A 19,688-nucleotide genomic window follows, 5' to 3' on the forward strand; every position below is an offset into this window, starting at 1 on the left:
TGTCTTCAAGGCAGGGACAACAGCATTGGTCGGAAACTGAAAAGTGAATATTGTGAATGTAGGCAGGACATTGACCACGATGGAACCCCTGGTTGCAGTGTTCTACTGTAGGCCTATGCCAGAGTAAATTACATTTACTAAAACATGAATTGTAAAGGTGTAATCTGTAATGAACCAGCGTGTGAAGAATATTGTCTCACTTTATTAATATGATCCACTAGCTTGGGTTTCCTGACCTTATGTTCCTGACTCAAGGGGTATCTAAACATGTTAAATAAATATTGGCAGGGATTAAGGCTGCACATTGGATTGTAGGATTGCACCATAGAGGGTTGAAGTCTACAGTATTTTAGTCTTGATTGCACTACATTTAGGCAGCTCACAGGTCACCTAAAATATTTGGATTAACCATAATCCAATGAGACTGCTTCATTCCTAGTCACATGACAGTTGACAAAAAAAACGTACTTCCTGTTTCTAGTAAAACATTTCGAGACATGTATATCCACGAAGGTATGATTTGAACGACTTGCCAACAACAAAGTATTCTGTCTTAATTCAACAGATATCTTTATGTTGGTATTTTGGGAAATTGTTGAACGCGTATTGCTTGTAGGAGCGTTCCTATTGAACTTGCAGGATAGTTGTAGTAGGCAGTAGCCACCGTCAAAACCTTGTCTTATGAGTTGCACTGGCCTATGCTTTCTGTTACCGGTTGGTAGCCAGCTAACACTCAGGAACCAGCATTTGACTTTTGAACAAACACATGAATGCTTAGCCAATAACCACTTTAATTATTATGCTCAGCAATTGCCCCTCTGACTTTCTCGCTCTCTCTATTTATAGTCTAGTTTGGCGATATAGTATTGATCGCTACGTAAGAGTATATGGAGACAGCAGGCATGTACTGTCTTGCATGCATGTTTGGCTTTGTAGTTTAGACACATCATGTTATTGGTTTCTGAGCAAGATGGTGAGCGATTTCAGACATGGTGAAGAAACAGCATGATTCAGTAAACAGGCATGTTATTATATCATCCTTTATTGATTAAGGCACAGAAGGGCATAGCCTTTACCAGGGATCATCAACTAGAGTCAGCCGCGGGACGATTTTCTTTTTTGAGCTGATGGTCAGGTTGCCAGAACATAATTACAAATAATTTGTATACTGCAGATTGATAGCAAGAAGCCCAAACGCATATAATATTTGTCTAAAACATAATCATTTCAAACCTGGCTTACAATTGTATACGATCAGATACATATCTCTATTATGGGTGGGAATACTTTGATGCAGATTTCCAAAATTAAAATGTTTTCTTTTTTACAGTCTTATGTCCAAATAAATTCACCCGCAGGCCGCCAGTTGGGGAATCCTGGCCTAAACTGTAGCTATCTACGGTTTCTAGGGCTCTAAAATGTCTATTTGCCCTGTTCAAAAGTAGTACACTATATAGGTGTATATAGTGCCATTTGGGATGTCGCATTAGTAACATTTGCTCTATCTTTCTTCAAATCAAAGTTTATTGGTCCCGTACACAGATTAGCGGGCGCAGCAAAATTCTTATGTTACTACTACCTCTTAAAAATGCAGTAAAATGTCAAACAATTAAAATGTAAGGAGAGAAAAAAGACAACGGTGGGGCAAATCTGATTAGCAAGCCAAATAGCCCTGTAGCAGTAATCAAATGTGATCTATACCTATATACACAGGATTCACACAAGATCAACTAAGAATTATATGTACAACAGTATACAGTGCATTCGGAAAGTATTCAGACCCCTTGACTTTTTCCACATTGTGTTATGTTACAGCCCTCTACTAAAATGGATTGAAATGAATTATTTTCCCATCAATCTACACACAATACCCCATAATGACAAAGATAAAACAGAAATACCTTACTTCCATAAGTATTCAGATCCTTTGCTATGAGACTCGACATTGGTGCATCCTGTTTCCATTGATCTTCCTTGAGATGTTTCTACAACTTGATTGGAATCCACCTTTGGAAAATGTAATTGATTGGACAAGATTTGGAAAGGCACACACCTGTCATGTCCCAGAGTTGACATTGCTTGTCAGAGCAAAAATCAAGCCATGAGGTCAAAGGAATTGTCCATAGAGCTCTGAGACAGGATTGTGTCGAGGCACAATTCTGGGGAAGGGTACCAAAACATATCTGCAGCATTGAAGGTCTCCAAGAATACAGTGGCCTCCATCATCTTTAAATGGAAGAAGTTTGGAACCACCAAGACTCTTCCTAGAGCTGGCAGCCCGGCCAAACTGAGCAATCGGGGGAGAAGGGCCTTGGTCAGGGAGGTGACCAAGAACTCGATGGTCACTTTGACAGAGCTCGAGAGTTCCTCTATGGAGATGGGAGACTCTTCCAGAAGGACAACCATTTCTGCAGCACTCCACCAATCAGGCCTTTACTGTAGAGTGGACAGATGGAAGCCACTCCTCAGTAAAAGTCACATGACAGCCCACTTGGAGTTTGCCAAAGGGCACCTAAAGACTCTCAGACCATGAGAAACAAAGTTCTCTTGTCTGATGAAACAGCCCGGATTTGAACCTGATCTCTGAATCTCTGGAGAGACCTGAAAATAGCTGTGCAGTGACACTCCCGATCCAACTTGACAGAGGTTGAGAGGATCTGCAGAGAATGGAAGAAACTCCTTAAATACAGGCATGCCAAGCTTGTAGTGTCCTACCCAAGAAGACTCAAGGCTGTAATCGCTGGCAAAGGTGTTTCAACAAAGTACTGAGTAAAGGGTCTGAATACTTATGTAAATTTGAAATAATAATTTTTTAATACATTTGCAAAAATGTCTAAAACCCTTTTTTTGCTTTGTCATTATGGGGTATTGTGTGTAGATTGATGAGAATTAAAATATATATATATATTTTAGAATAAGGCTGTAACCTAACAAAATGTGGAAAAAGTCAAGGGGTCTGAATACTTTCTGAAGGTACTGTGTATATATATATACTATATTTATATATATATTATATTTATATATATACATATATATGAGTAAGCTATGTCAAGAATCCACTGTATAAATACATACAGTGTGGCAAAAAAGTATTTAGTCAACTTGCACAATTGGTGGCTGACTAAATACTTTTTTGCCCCACTGTATGCCCTGTGTATAAACAGTAACTGAAAAACAATGTACAGTAGGATAAATAAATATTATGATGTGCTACGTCGGGGATAAAGTATTTAAATAGACAGTGTGAAATGAGAGGTGACCAGTGGTTCAATGTGTGTGAGTGCGTGTATGTGCATTTGTTTGTGAGTATGAGGTGAGTGTTTGTGTATCAACAGTCTGATGGCCTGGTAAATAGAAGCAGTTTCAATCTCTCTGTCTTAGCTTTGATGCACCTGTACTGTCCCTGTCTGTCGGACGGTAGCCGAGTGAACCGGTGGCTGAGGTCCTTAATGATCTTCTTGGCCTTTACTTTGACTTCGGGTGCCGTCGATGTACTGGAGGGGAGGCAGCGTGACCCCGGTAATGCGTTAGACTTCCCACACTACCCTCTGGAGAGCCATGATGCGGGCAGAGCAGTTGCCCTACCAGGCGGTGGTGCAGCCCAACAGAATGCTCTCAATGGTGCATCTGTAGAAGTTTTTGAGAGTCTTAGGGGCCATGCTGAATTTCTTCAGCCACCGCGATGTCGGTGTGCCGAGACCATTTCAGGTCCTCAGTGATGTGCACGCCGAGGAACTTGAAGTGCTTGACCCTATCCAATCTCTCGTATTGCCTCTGTCTTTGCTTCTCCAGTGTTCATTTGAAAAATGAAGTCCCCATGGATCCCATGCTGTCTAGGTTTACTGTTGTTGTTTGACGTGTGCTATGCCTTGAATGGTGACAAAAGGCCGAATTTTGTCCTGATGATGGTCGATGACTTGGGGATTGGAGACTTGGGCTGCTATGGGAACACAACCTTGCGGTAAGTCACAGTGATATAAACTGCAACAGACTTTTTTAAAATGTTCTTTCCCATGTTTCTAAGCATGGCTTTCCTGCATTACATAGACTTCTCACGTGTAGCTGTGATTCCAAACAAAAATGTACATCTTCGGAAGACAACGTTCTATTATATTCCTTTTATTCTGACTTCTAATTCTTGCTGTGCCTCTGTGCTCACCTTTTAAAACACAACTAAAACGCCTCCTTCCAGATGATGAGCCCAGCTGGGTGGTAATGTGTTGTGTCGTTGTGTCTGCAGGACCCCCAACATCGACATGCTGGCTCAGGAGGGGGTGAGGCTAACGCAGCACATCGCTGCGGCCCCCCTCTGTACGCCCAGCAGGGCAGCCTTCCTGACGGGCCGATACCCGATACGATCTGGTGAGGCGAGTCATAAACAACAAATCAAATGTTATATGTCACATGCGCCGAACGGGCGTAGACTTTACTGTGAAATAGTCAAAATAGTAACACAATAGCAATAAAATATACTACAACAACAACAGCAAGAGCTCAACGTGTAGCCTATCCTCCTGGGGTTTGACACAAAGCTTTGCCTAGTACTATAATTTGATCACTTAACAGATCACTAGCTTGTATTGATAGGCCTTACTAGTATTATGTGGTGTTAGGGACGCATTAGTTAGGCTATGTGGAGAGAGCAGTTCATAGGACAGGATAACTAGCATGTTGACCACAATGCAGCAGGTTGAATAGTACATCATCATTCCACTGTATAATTTTATACTTTGTTACTCTCCCCACTTTGTGATTTGATATCTGTTTTTGATCCTATTTTGTTGTTGTCTTGAACAGGTATGGCCGGCCTTGGACGGTTAGGGGTTTATATCATCTCTGCTGCATCTGGCGGTCTTCCCAGTGAAGAAGTCACCTTTGCCAAGGTGGCCAAACAACTAGGCTACGAGACTGCTCTCATAGGTGAGCCAAAGTCCTCTCCTTTGTTACTATGTAAAGCGTCTTTAGGTCCATGAAAAACTCTACATATAACCCATTTGTTATCGTCATGAGTATGTATCAATACTTCTCACTTTGGGAATAGGGAACACGCAGAAGCAGTGACAGTTCATTTGATTGGTTGCAGCAATGTGTCTGTTTTGTTTGAATGTCTTTAAAATTCTGACTGTATAGCTATAGCTACATGATTGATTTGATTTGAACAGTATAATAGCTTTCGTACTCGTATTGGCTTCTCAATGGTTGCCCAGACAACAGCCTACAGCACATTTACATGTGAGTTGACATTCAAGGTCTTGTTCTTTGATGTGCAATATGCCTCACAGGCTTTTCAGTAACCCAAGTTGACATATTATTAAATGTAATAATTGGCTTTATCGAGCTTTTTTCTCCACTGTTGAAAACACTTTGTGTTGCCTTTCAAGGTCGTTGTTCTTTGAAGATGCCTTAAGTTGCCAGTCTATATGGTCCGTCACCTGGCCACTTCTTTCCACTGTAGGAAAATGGCACCTTGGTCTTCACTGTGAGAGGAACGACGACTTCTGTCACCACCCCAGTGCTCACGGCTTCGACCACTTCTACGGTATAACCCTGACCAACCTACGTGACTGTCAGCCCGGCCACGGCTCCATCTTTACCAATGTCCAAGCACACATACCATTCAAGGTGATGTACAGTGTACGATACATGTTTATGACGTACACTATTTTGGTTTAACCTTTTTAAATTAAAATCAAAAATATATGTTCTGCTGACAATAATGACAATTCATGTTTGTCTTTAATGCAGGGTTTAATCTAAACCGCATGTACAGTGGGGCAAAAAAGTATTTAGTCAGCCACCAATTGTGCAAGTTCTCCCACTTAAAAAGATGAGAGAGGCCTGTAATTTTCATCATAGGAACACTTCAACTATGACAGACAAAATTAGAGAAAAAAATCCAGAAAATCACATTGTAGGATTTTTTATGAATTTATTTGCAATTTATGGTGGAAAATAAGTATTTGGTCAATAACAAAAGTTTATCTCAATACTTTGTTATATACCCTTTGTTGGCAAAGTCTTCACAAGGTTTTCACACACTGTTGCTGGTATTTTGGGCCATTCCTCCATGCAGATATCCTCTAGAGCAGTGATGTTTTGGGTCTGTTGCTGGGCAACACAGACTTTCAACTCCCTCCAAAGATTTTCTATGGGGTTGAGATTTGGAGACTGGCTAGGCCACTCCAGGACCTTGAAATGCTTCTTACGAAGCCACTCCTTCGTTGCCCGGGTGGTGTGTTTGGGATCATTGTCATGCTGAAAGATCCAGCCACGTTTCATCTTCAATGCCCTTGCTGATGGAAGGAGGTTTTCACTCAAAATCTCACGATACATGGCCCCATTCATTCTTTCCTTTACACGGATCAGTCGCCCTGGTCCCTTTGCAGAAAAACAGCCCCAAAGAAAGATGTTTCCACCCCATTTACATTTACATTTACATTTAAGCTTCAGACAGTAGGTATGGTGTTCTTTGGATCTAAATCTTTTAAAGCATCCTACCTAGGTATTCCTTAGCATTCTTTGTCCTCCAAACACTACAATTTGAGTTTTTAACAAAAAGGTGCCGTTATATTTTGGTTTCATCTGACCATATGACACTCTCCCAATCTTCTTCTGGATCATCCAAATGCTCTCTAGCAAACTTCAGACGGGCCTGGACATGTACTGGGTTCTGCGAGTTGCAGTAATCCAGGAGGGGGATTAAGCAGGAGGACACGTCTGGCACTGCAAGATTTGAGTCCCTGGGAGCGGCGTTCAGTGTGTTACTGATGGTAGGCTTTGTTACTTTGGTCCCAGCTCTCTGCAGGTCATTCACTAGGTCCCCCCGTGTGGTTCTGGGATTTTTGCTCACCGTTCTTGTGATCATTTTGACCCCACAGGGTCAGATCTAGGGAGATTATCAGTGGTCTTGTATGTCTTCATTTTCCTAATAATTGCTCCCACAGTTGATTTCTTCAAACCAAGCTGCTTACCTATTGCAGATTCAGTCTTCCCAGCCTGGTGCAGGTCTACAATTTTGTTTCTGGTGTCCTTTGACAGCTCTTTGATCTTAGCCATAGTGAAGTTTGGAGTGTGACTGTTTGAGGTTTAGGACCAGGTGTCTTTTATACTGATAACAAGTTCAAACAGGTGCCATTAATACAGGTAACGAGTGGAGGACAGAGGAGCCTCTTAAAGAAGAAGTTACAGGTCTGTGAGAGACAGAAATCTTGCTTGTTTGTAGGTGACCAAATACTTATTTTCCACCATAATTTGCAAATAAATTCATAAAAAATCCTACAACGGGATTTTCTGGATTTTTTCCCCCTCACTTTGTCTGTCATAGTTGAAGTGTACCTATGATGAAAATTTCAGGCCTCTCTCATCTTTTTAAGTGGGAGAACTTGCACAATTGGTGGCTGACTAAATACTTTTTTGCCCCACTGTATAGAGAATCGTTCTGCTACATCTGAATTGCTTGCCGCTTGTGGTTTTAAGCTGGATTTCTGTAATAGCACTTTGTGACATCTACTGATGTAAAAAAGAGTTTTCTAAATGCATTAGATTTGTCTACAGTTTACTCTCCAATAGTCAGCACCTCTACAGCCATTTTGGGATGTGCTTCAGCTCATGCTTTTTACTACAGTGTTGCGTTGAGTATTTTAACTTTTATTTATGTATCCTGGTGTAGCATGCGGTCCCGGATCTGTTTCTGCTCTTGCCAACTCCATTGCTGTCACTGTCAAGCCAAACACAGTGATAAGGAGTTGGCATGATGGCATAAACGGACTGGTAATCAGACTAGTTTTAATGTTTGTTGTATGTAGTTTGTTTGGCCTTTTAGCTATAAAGAAACTTGTCCCTCAGGGATATAGGATAGTAAAGATTCTCAACTCTACCCTACAAGACCCTGGGAGTGGGTGTGGCTACCGTGACCCTCCTGCATGCGAGGGGTGTGGTCACCGTGCGGAGGAAGTTGGTGCTGAGCGCGGTGGCGTTGGTGGGCGCGGCGGCGGCCATATTTGGCACATTCGTCGCCACGTTCCCCTACTTCAACTGCTTTCTGATGAGGAACCGGGAAGTGGTGGAGCAGCCGTATGTCTCGGAGAACCTGACCCAGAGAATGACAGATGAAGCAGTGGACTTTTTAGAAAGGTGTGTGTTGAGTTTTTAAAATGTATGTTTCCCCTACTATGTGATAGACTGAGACGGAATAGAAGCCAAATCAAGTGTTTGTGTGTGCGTGAGTGTGTTTGATTATTGATGTTTGTTTGTGTCTTGCATGTGGGAAGAAACTCTGAAGGGCATGTAAGGAAAGTGTGTGTAAAGGTCTGGTGTCCTAGGTGACTGTGTCTGTAAAATGAAAGCATACTGTACACAGTAGTTTGCATTGTTGTCGTACAATTATTTTCTTCCATTTACACTGTGTGTGTTGACTATTTTGACAGGAACTCTGCACTACCCTTCCTGTTGTTCTTCTCCTTCATCCAAGTGCACACGGCCATGTTTGCATCGCCAGCCTTCCAGGGGACCAGTCAGCACGGTATCTATGGAGATGCCGTCCACGAAGTAGACTGGAGTGTAGGTAAGACTTGATATTTACTTTATATTGCTGTATGGCCTTCTTTTTTTATGTCCAATAAGTTATAAGGTTGGAAGATTTAAAATGTCCACACTAATTATATTTGAAAGGTTGGAAGATTTGATTGACTTTTACCTAAACGTAGCAAAAAAAAGTCACTGTCAACTGTGTTTATTTGCAGCAAACTTAACATGTTTGAATATTTGTATGACCAAAACAAGATTCATCAACTGAGACATGAACTCAACAAGTTCCACAGACATGTGATTAACAGAAATGGAATAATGTGTCGCTGAACAGAGGGGGGGGGGGTCAAAATCAAAAGTAACAGTCAGTATCTGGTTTGGCCACCAGCTGCAATAAGTACTGCAGTGCATCTCCTCATGGACTGCACCAGATTTGCCAGTTCTTGCTGTGAGATGTTACCCCAGTCTTCCATAAAGGCACCTGCAAATTCCCGGACATTTCTGAGGGGAATGGCCCTAGCCCTCACCCTCCAATCCAACAGGTCCCAGACATGCTCAATGGGATTGAGATCTGGGCTCTTCGCTGGCTATGGCAGAACACTGACATTCCTGTCTTGCAGGAAATCACTCACAGAACGAGCAGTATGGCTGGTGGCATTGTCATGCTGGAGGGTCATATCAGGATGAGCCTGCAAGATGGGTACCACATGAGGGAGGAGGATGTCTTCCCTGTAACGCACAGTGTTGAGATTGCCTGCGATGACAACAAGCTCAGTCTGATGATGCTGTGATACACCGCCCCTGACCACAATGGACCCTCAACCTCCAAATCGATCCCGCTCCAGAGTACAGGCCTCGGTGTAATGCTCATTCCTTCGACGATAAACGCGAATCCAACCATCACACCCGGTGAGACAAAACCGTGACTCGTCAGTGAAGAGCACTTTTTGCCAGTCCTGTCTGCTCCAGCGATGGTGAGCTTGTGCCCATAGGTGACATTGTTACCGGTAATGTCTGGTGAGGGCCTACAAGCCCTAAGTCCAGTCTCTCTCAGCCTATTGCGGACAGTCTGAGCACTGATGGAGGGATTGTGCTTTCCCAGTGTAACTCGGGCAGTTGTTGTTGCCATCCTGTACCTGTCCTGCAGGTGTGATGTTCAGATGTACCGATCCTGTGCAGGTGTTGTTACACGTGGTCTGCTACTGCGGGAACTATGAACTGTCTGTCCTGTCTCCTAGTCTTTGGCGTCTCACAGTACGGACATTGCAATTTATTGCCCTGGCCACATCTGCAGTCCTCACACCTCCTTGCAGCATGCCTAAGGCACGTTCACACTGATGAGCAGGAACCCTGGGCATCTTTCTTTTGGTGTTTTTCAGAGTCAGTAGAAAGGCCTCTTTAGTGTCCTAAGTTTTCATAACTGTGACCTTAATTGCCTACCGTCTGTAAGCTGTTAGTGTCTTAACGACCGTTCCACAGGTGCATGTTCATTAATTGTTTATGGTTCATTGAACAAGCCTTGGAAACAGTGTTTAAACCGTTTACAATGAAGATCTGTGAAGTTATTTGAATTTTTACGAATTATCTTTGAAAGAAGGCTCCTGAAAAAGGGATGTTTCTTTTTTTGCTGAGTTTATTATGTCATGTTTCATAACATCTGTTCTTAGGTCAGCTCATGCAGACGCTGGACCGGTTGAACCTGAGGGAGAACACACTGGTGTACCTGACCTCAGACCAGGGTGCACACCTTGAGGAGATCTCAGTCCGGGGGGAGGTGCACAGAGGCTGGAACGGGATATACAAAGGTACGGTCTGTTACAGCTTCAGAACAGGTCAACAGAGACCGAACAGCCAGATGTCGAATTTTCGGTTAAAACAGATTTTTTTTGTTCATAGGTTACAATTTTTTTTAATAGGAGAAAAAATACTCCTATAAAAATACCTAGAAGTGCATGTGCAGAGGCTTTAGCTTGCATCTGCAGTGGTTTAGTAGGGTATATTAATAGGAATGTAAATGGGAAGTCAGAGCCAGTCAATGTATAGAATAATAGATCACTAGATAAATAGCTCAGATTATCTAAATATCCTAAGAGACGAGATGTTTCCATGAAAGGTTCTGGCAAGCCTTATATTTTGGGTCGAGTGATAAAGGACTTCCCATATTCTCAGTCCTCACAAAGTGCTTCGATCTGTCTCTGAGCAGCCGGGAAATCTACCAATTGGGAGGGGGGGATCCGAGTTCCAGGACTGCTCCGTTGGACTGGGATGTTACCTGCAGGGAAAGACATTGATGAACCCACCAGCAACATGGACATCTTCCCTACTGTGGTGAAGCTAGCCGGAGGGACGGCACTGGGGGACAGGTGAGTGCTGTGAAATTGCTGAGGTCTGAGGGGTTTTGTTTGTTCATTGACTTCTATTGCTATGGGTAAGCCCAAAGCACTTGGTAGGTTTTCTAGCAGCCTCGTCTGTCAGTCAAAACTACAGCGTTTGGAATCTAGGTCACCATAGAAATGATATGCACTCTGTGCTCTGAATCACCCCCTAGCTAGAGACATTATATTCACAATAGGTGTCACAAGGGACCTGCTAGAAAAAAATCTCAGCTAATGAAAAAGCTCAAGGATCAGGCAGATCTAAACCTTTGATCAAAGGTTTTCATGGGCCTTTGAGGTCTCGCTGCCTCTACCCAAAGGATCATTCCTACAGTGTGCTCCATTTCTGTGTCTCAGAGATCATCTATTGTGTTGTTTGTGTGTGTCTTCTCTTCCTAGAGTGATAGACGGTCATGACCTCATGCCCCTGCTGCAGGGGAAAGTTGAGAGATCAAAGCACGAGTTTCTCTTCCATTACTGTAACGCCTACCTCAACGCTGTCAGGTGGCAGCCTCCCAACAGTGAGTCCACATTTCCAATGTAATAGGTTTAAGAATGCAATTGAATTAGCAGTAGCAGTGCTGCTAATAATGATTTGAGTAATAATTCCAATGGTTTTTGTAAGCAAGTTAACTTGAAACGTAAACTACTATGGTGGTTGTAATTCATTGTAAATCTTTAAGGTTATTCAATATGGAAGTTGTTCATTTTCACTCCGGACTTCTACCCCGAGAACGGGACAGCCTGCATGCATACCCATGCCTGTTTCTGCACCACATCCTACGTGACCTACCACGACCCCCCTTTGCTCTTTGACCTCTCCCGCGACCCCTCGGAGACCACACCCCTGACCCCAGACACGGAACCTGCCTTCCACTCGGTCCTGGAGAAGATCCTGGCCGCGGTGTCTCTCCATAAGGAGTCCATCACCCCCGTTCAGGACCAGCTCGCCCCGGGACACATCCTATGGAAGCCCTGGTTGCAGCCCTGCTGCTCCTCCCTGTCCCAGCTCTGCAGGTGTGAGAGAGATGGTGGGAGACACGGCTACCGGAGCACTGCGGCGGCAGAGGCAGACTCTCCACAGGACCAGCACATCATTGCTTAACACTGAGGGGAGGGTAACGTAGGAATCCAGAACCAATCTTTTAGTGGGTATGTAAACAATCTGTGACAAGAGACAAACGGCAGGGAAATGACCCCCATTTAAATGTTTGATTTAACCTGGTAGGCCATTTGAGAACAAGTTCTCATTTACAACTGCGACCTGGCATTTTAACTGGGCTTGTGGGTAGAAGTGACTTGGATCTACTTTACGTGTGTATGTGACTTCACTGGGTGAGCTGTAATAACAGACATTTTAGTATTTGGCCTATCAGGAACACATCCCGTAAAATATCCAGTAAATTGCGTTGCCTACGCTTGCTCCCTGAGGGGTTTATGCAGATGCTGCTATTTGGACTAAAATTTATTTTAAAGCACTTTTTGACAAATGTATTTGTAAAAAAAAAAAGAGCAATATGAATCAAATGTGATTGTTGAAGCCAGTCCTTAAATATATAAAGTAACCAGTATATATAGAGGAGAAACCTAGCACATTGTACAGGAGAGGAGAGCAACTCGATGCACTGATTAGCACAAGGTCCACCTCAAGTTGGGGCATTTCTGGTCTTATTCTCCGGGGCACTACAATAACCCTGTGTTACCCTAGCAGGGTACCGATGATCATTTAATCACTGTTCATCATTTAGACTCTACGGGGTCTCTGTAAAAGGCATCTGCACATCCAAGAAGCAATGAAACTTGAGTGGACAACCGATATGAAAAGACATGGCTGTATTAGCAAATTAAGATGTTCAGTAGAGCTGCCGTGTATAATGCCAGCAGTCAGTACAGAGTCACTGAGTCACACACGGCTCATCCCCCTGTGGCCACAGCCAGCAGAAAATCTTCATCACCCAGACTAGCTTTAAGCTTAGCTCTTCATTTGATCTCAGGTTTTCAGTGACATTTATTTTAATATGTATCTTATTCTCCCTTTAACTCCTATATCCATCAGCCTATTTGTCATAAACTACCATTAGCAAATCTCTGAATATTAAGGAGTACTCCCTCTCCCCTGTTCAGTCATTTATATGATGGATGCTGAATGCTGATTTATTTTTGCGCGTTCCTACACACCCACTATGCGTTGCATTTTATACCATGTGTTATTTTTGTTACCACGTGTTCATTTGTTTCAACACATTTTTCTAATGTAAACGAATAATGATCTGATTTGTGTGGGGTACCAGCTACAACAACACTACTGTTGCTACCAATAACTACCAGAACCAACTACAGAACTACAGCGACGACCACTAGAACTGTATTCTACTTGACTGGTATTCTGACAATGTGTATAAATCTAATTATTTTCCTCCATCCATGGCCCTGTGATCACAGTGGCTGATCATTATTTGATCCATCCACAACAGAGTTTGGCAGTGATAGAAGCCAGCTGTTTATCTCGTCTTTCACTCGGGTCTGCGTCCCAAATGGCACCCTATTCCCTACATAGTGCACCACTTTTGACCAGTGGCCAGGGCTCTGGTCAAAAGTAGTGCACTATTTAGAGTGCCATTTGGGATGCAACCCCCGTGTGTTGGCTTGGCCGCTGGTCCATCACATCCAGCCCAGCCTCTCTGCTCCCGGACGCCAGAGAAGTGGAGCGCAGCACAGCGCTGCATGGACAGGCCTGCCAATGCACATGTGCACCTCAGAGATATGGCACCCTATTTATCTTAGACCTGGGCCCATACAGTTGAAGTCGGAAGTTTACATACACTTAGGTTGGAGTCATTAAAACTAGTTTTTACAACCACTCCACAAATTTCTTGTTAACAAACTATAGTTTTGGCAAGTCGGTTAGAACATCTACTTTCTGCATGACACAAGTCATTTTTCCAACTTGTTTACAGACAGATTATTTCACTTATAATTCACTGTATCACAATTCCAGTGGGTCAGAAGTTTACATACACTAAGTTGACTGTGCCATTAAACAGCTTGGAAAATTCCAGAAAATGATGTCATGGCTTTAGAAGCTTGTGATAGGCTAATTGACATCGATTGAGTCAGTTGGAGGTGTACCTGTGGATGTATTTCAAGGTCTACCTTCAAACTCAGTATCTCTTTGCTTGACAGAAATCAGCCAAGTCCTCAGAAAAAAACACAATGTAGACCTTCACAAGTCTGGTTCATCCTTGGGAGCCATTTCTAAACACCTGAAGGTACCACGTTCATCTGTACAAACAATAGTATGCAAGTATAAACACCATGGGACCACGCAGCCATCATACCGCTCAGGAAGGAGACGTGTTCTGTCTCCTAGAGATGAATGTACTTTGGTGCGAAAAGTGCAAATCAATCCCAGAACAACAGCAAAGAACCTTGTGAAGATGCTGGAGGAAACAGGTACAGAAGTATCTATATCCACAGTAAAACAAGTCCTATATCGACATAACCTGAAAGGCCACTGCTCATTAAACCGCCATAAAAAAGCCAGACTACGGTTTGCAACTGCACATGGGGATAAAGATTGTACTTTCTGGAGAAATATCCTCTCGTCTGATGAAACAAAAATAGAACTGTTTGGCCATAATGACCATCATTATGTTTGGAGGAAAAAGGGGGAGGCTTGCAAGCCGAAGAACACCATCCCAACCGTGAAGCACGGGGGTGGCAGCATCATGTTGTGGGAGTGCTTTGCTGCAGAAGGGACTGGTGCACTTCACAAAATAGATGGCATCATGAGGAAAGGAAAATTACGTGGATATATTGAAACAACATCTCAAGACATCAGTCAGGAAGTTAAAGCTTGGTCGCGAATGGGTCTTCCAAATGGACAAAGACCCCAAGCATACTTCCAAAGTTGTGGCAAAATGGTAAAAGGACAACAAAGTCAAGGTATTGGAGTGACCATCACAAAGCCCTGACCTCAATCCTATAGAAAATTTGTGGGCAGAACTGAAAAAGCGTGTGCGAGCAAGGAGGCCTACAAACCTGACTTAGTTACACCAGCTCTGTCAGGAGGATTGGGCCAAAATTCACCCAACTTATTGTGGGAAGCATGTAGAAGGCTACACAAAACGTTTGACCCAAGCTAAACAATTTAAAGGCAATGCTACCAAATACAAATTGAGTGTATGTATGCTTCTGACCCACTTGGAATGTGATTAAATAAATCATTCTCTCTACTATTCTTCTGACATTTCACATTCTTAAAATAAAGTGGTGATCCTAACTGACCTAAGACAGGGAATTTTTACTAGGATTAAATGTCAGGAATTGTGAAAACTGAGTTTAAATATATTTGGCTAAGGTGTACGTAAACCTCCGACTTCAATTGTATGTGTCTGGTCAAAAGTTGCCCACTATATAGGACCATAGGTTGTCAAAAGTCCTAGGTTCAGGATCGGGACAAGGGGAGGATGTTTTTCTTGAACTGAATGTTTGTGTGACCTAGTGCAATACTTACCCCCACGCAGCCTTATTTGAATGGTACAAGTGCAACAGCAATGTCTGGTAGGACATCTGATGATCATATTACTTACTTTGCTTTTTCATTTGTTATTCAAATGAATGTAGCTGCTGGACTTTTAAGGACCTCTCACCGTCGAGTGATTGCGACATAAATGCAAGGGTTTGCAATCATAATGCAAAGCCTTTATCCAATCAACTGCACACACACGTAACTGTTTCCAGGTGTGTGCTTTTTAGACGGAGGAGAACATACTGCAGTAGGCAGTGGAATAATGAAATGTACAGATGCTTCTTTTAGTTGGTACGTTCCCTGTAGAATAGCCCCTCTGGTCTTCTAGTGTTATTTAGAGTTTTCCTCCAAGAGAGAGAGAACCTCAATAATATTAAACCAGAAGCCAGGGAATCTATGTCCCCAGGTGTTAATTACAACTGTGGACAAAAATTTGGCTCATTATTAGCAACAGCAGGGAGGCTGGATAGCGGTAGGAAAACACCATGGTTACTTCACACTAGTGTGTGGATGGTAAATCCTGCTTACTTTACAGGACTGTGTGGCCTAGCTGGTGGTGTACAACTGATGTGCAATTCATTTGACACACTGATTGTGATACAACAGACGTTTCTATGACATCACGGAAATGTTTACATAGTCATTGTGTGGTTTCTGATCAAGCTAAATCTCAGCTTTACTGTACAGATCTGCGCTTTGCCCTCATGCTGATGAGTGTGCAGTGCCAAACATATTTATTTCAACTCATCCAAAGTCTTTTTGGACAATTATGCTTTTATCAGTCACATTGGGATTGTAGTTATGATAATTCAGCCTTGTGTTAATAGACAGATATCGTTCTTTGTTTTGGGGTTAGATTATTTCAGCAATTGCTACTAGATTTGAAGGCAGTGAGTAATTTAAACAGCACATTTTGCCTTGGTATCCTCAGAAGATCCGAAGGGAGGTGTGTGTAGTGTGTGTGTGTGTGTGTGTGTGTGTGTGAGTTCAACCACCGGGGGGGGGGGGGATGATCTTGAACACAGTGCACGTCGATACCCTAGGACCGGAGGAAATTAAATGGTTCCTCAGAAGGAGAGAAGAACGTGCAGAGTTCAAACAACCATTTCTATGGTAACATCAAAGGGGTACTCCATCCTTGTCCTGGAGGAGCTGAAGGACCTCTGCTAGGTTAGCGTGACTCCACTGCCTGTTATATTATGTACTTCTGTGAAGTGCCTTACTGATTTCCCCACCGCCTGCCACTGCTGGCTCAGGGGTAATGGATCGCTGCTGGAAATTGGTGAGGCGTGTTCAAAGACTGATTTTCCACAAGGAAGTCCATCAAGGCCAGTTACCTCACATAGGAGATATAGTTACATGCTGATATTCCAACGTCTCCTCAGATTATATAGTTATTACTGTTGATTGTATGGGCTACAGTGGATTTGCAGTGAATGTGCAAAGAGCAAATGATACATTTGACTTACATTGTCTATGTCTTATCACAAAATCTAAAATCATGTGAATGCACCACATTTAAAAGTAGTAAAAACACTTTGAAATTGCAACCCTACTAGATCCAGTTCTCTTTCTTCAGAAACACCACTGCATCGTCATGACCCTCTACAATACTGGTTCATCCTTTCCTCTAAAGGAGGGAATAAGGACTGGTTTAACCTGATGATGTTCTCCTTGGAAAACTGAGGGATAAAAACAACACAAAACATTAACAGAAATGTCCGCAAAATCAAACCAATTTAAATACTGCAAAATAACTGTGTTCAGGCAGCCACTAAATTGCAGTTCTGCATCGTGCAAAACCATTCCCTGAATGCTATACACACACTTGTCTATGTGTACTGTCTGTATCCCTGTGAACATGTAATAACCATTACGTCCATGTTGGCCAGTTTGAGGGGGAGGTTCATGAGCCCTCTGTGTTTTGGGCAGAAAATGAATAAACAAACCAAAAAGTAACAGTAAGCTCGTGAAGGATAACATGGGTTGAGTTTGAGATGCAGTTCAAGTTATTACCTGTCCTTGTCATTCCACCGGTTTGATTCCAGCATAGACGGGCACAAAAACGACTGGCTAAGAGTGCCTTCAATTAAAAGAAGCAAAGGAATTAGGTCAGACCAAATCCAAAAATATGTAGTGAAAGAGATTTTGAAATGTTCCTTGACCCAAACATATTGCAAGATATGGAAACAATGGCCGTGCTCCTCATAAACATTTACGACAACATTTTGTGTTAAAGCCAAGGTTTATAGTAAGATACAGTAATATAATCTGCTCAGGCTTGTGGCAGGCTAGCTTTATGAGGTCCTCCCTGGAGGCTGAACTGGATAGGATGGTGTTCTTGCCACTTTTTGAATGCGTTATTGAGATGTGAAGGCGATTGCCTGCTTTACTGTGGGCATCGCCAGGCAGAAACTCCTCAATGTCCTCCCTGGGGAGAACAAAGGGACAGATGCTTTTTTGTCATGTTTTTAATAATTAATTTAACAACACTGTACGGCTCTATAATAAAGCACGCACTTATTACACAATCTGTTGGCTGTGTAATGCATGCACTTAATGAAGACACAAATGCGACCATTGTTCAGTTCTATAGCCTTAGGTTGAATTTACTCCCACACATGAATAGCTCCATTTATTACAAAGAAGGTGTTACAAAAGAAAGAAAATGTACATAACACCCAGTTATCTAGGTGTTAAAGAAATACACACTGTACAAAACATTAAGAGCACTTGTTCTCATTCAACCCAACCAACTGGGTCTCTGTGTTTTTCTGCCTGTCTATGTGTGCATATGCATCTGAATATGACTGTTCTGTACACTGAGTATACAACACATTAAGAACACCTGCTCTTTCCATGACACAAGACTGGCCAGGTGAATCCAGGTGAAAGCTATGATCCCTTATTATGAAGGTGTTCCTAATCTTGGTATACTCAGCGTGTAGCTCTCTCAGAGTTAGTAAGTGACTACCTGAGTGTAAGCATGAAGTTATATCCAGGACTCACAGCTCCAAGCCTCTGGCATCCTTGGCAAATCTGAAGGTAAATTCTTTGGCAATGGATAAAGACCAAATGTATCAACCAGCAGTAGGCCTAAACGCAACAAAAAATGTACAAGGAATAGAAGAATAGGATAATGATGAGGAAGACCGTATCTTACCTCTAGTTTGTCTGGAGCAGTGATCATCACTGCAGCCACCAGAGCTCCAGCACATGCCCTGAGAGAGCCCAGCAGCTTGTCTCCATGTCTCAGTATGGCTCCACATGGTAGATACCCAGGAATCCACACGCAGCAAACGAAAGGTTCACCACTGGCACTGTCATCTCTATAAAGAGAACATAGCTAGCATTATTCATTGAATAAACTATGAGGTTAATTGACAAACATAGCTACTGTAACTTCGCCAGTGAAATATTGTGTAATATTTGCCTAATCAAATCCATATTAGCACAGTGGGATTTTGGAGCTAGATAAACCTGATGTGGGCAACTGTGGTAGGCGAGGCTAAACAACATAGCTAGGCTTATTCACTCGTTACAGAGGCAGTCAAACTAATACTGTAAACTACAACAAGTATGTCCCTGCACGTTAATAACAAGCGTAGCATTCAAGGTTCATCTACACATACATAAATAAAATACTACCTTACTGTTTATGGTGGCATTACGGTTTTAGAAACAATTGCAGTAAACTAAAACGGCTTGTTCTGCACTTCTTTATTAATGTTGATGACAATGTAAAGAAGTGCTGGATTAGTGATGGGTCGTTCGCGAAGGAGCCGGCTCTTGTAAGTGAATGTTGGGAGCCGGCTCGCATATCAGAAGAGCCGAATCTATTTATAATAATATCTCAAAATTAATAGAAATGAATAATCAAAAGATTTAAATGAATAGAATGAACTAATTCAAAGAATGAAAAAAAGAAATGAAACAATATAGGCCTAAATGCTCAAGCGCGCACATTCGTTCTGGCTGTCTGCTCAGACTAACAGCCTCACCTGTTGTTTCTGTCAATCAGACATGCAGTGTCAACCAATGAACCAAAGATGCGTGAGGGAGAGCCGAGCCAACTCACTCACAGTCACACACTTAGCAGCCGAGGAGAGAGAGGAAGGACAGCTGTGAAAACAACAGCTGGAAAATGAGTCTGAAGCACAGTAGCATTTGGATGCATTTTAGTAATGTAGACAATGTTAGAGCACAGTGTGGAATTTGCCAAAACAAAGTCTCATATAAAGTCGGTTCTACGCACA

The 19,688-nt window shown here is 42.6% G+C and overlaps 1 protein-coding gene and 1 pseudogene across 1 annotated transcript; one reads left to right on the forward strand and one right to left on the reverse strand.

The window, feature by feature from the left end:
* The first annotated feature begins 456 nt into the window (after window positions 1–456).
* sts (steroid sulfatase (microsomal), isozyme S) lies at window positions 457–17,963 on the forward strand. Its single transcript, XM_029667170.2, has 11 exons — window positions 457–513; window positions 3,793–3,961; window positions 4,241–4,362; window positions 4,798–4,920; window positions 5,456–5,622; window positions 7,886–8,133; window positions 8,427–8,563; window positions 10,194–10,331; window positions 10,730–10,889; window positions 11,301–11,422; window positions 11,585–17,963. The coding sequence occupies exons 2-11, from the start codon at window positions 3,807–3,809 to the stop codon at window positions 12,004–12,006; spliced, it is 1,794 nt and encodes a 597-aa protein (XP_029523030.1). The 5' UTR covers window positions 457–513; window positions 3,793–3,806; the 3' UTR covers window positions 12,007–17,963.
* Window positions 16,988–18,759, reverse strand: LOC115144624 (patatin-like phospholipase domain-containing protein 4; annotated as a pseudogene).
* Window positions 18,760–19,688: the final 929 nt, after the last annotated feature.

This window comes from Oncorhynchus nerka, linkage group LG2 (assembly GCF_034236695.1).
Source record: "Oncorhynchus nerka isolate Pitt River linkage group LG2, Oner_Uvic_2.0, whole genome shotgun sequence".
Classification (NCBI taxonomy): domain Eukaryota; kingdom Metazoa; phylum Chordata; class Actinopteri; order Salmoniformes; family Salmonidae; genus Oncorhynchus; species Oncorhynchus nerka.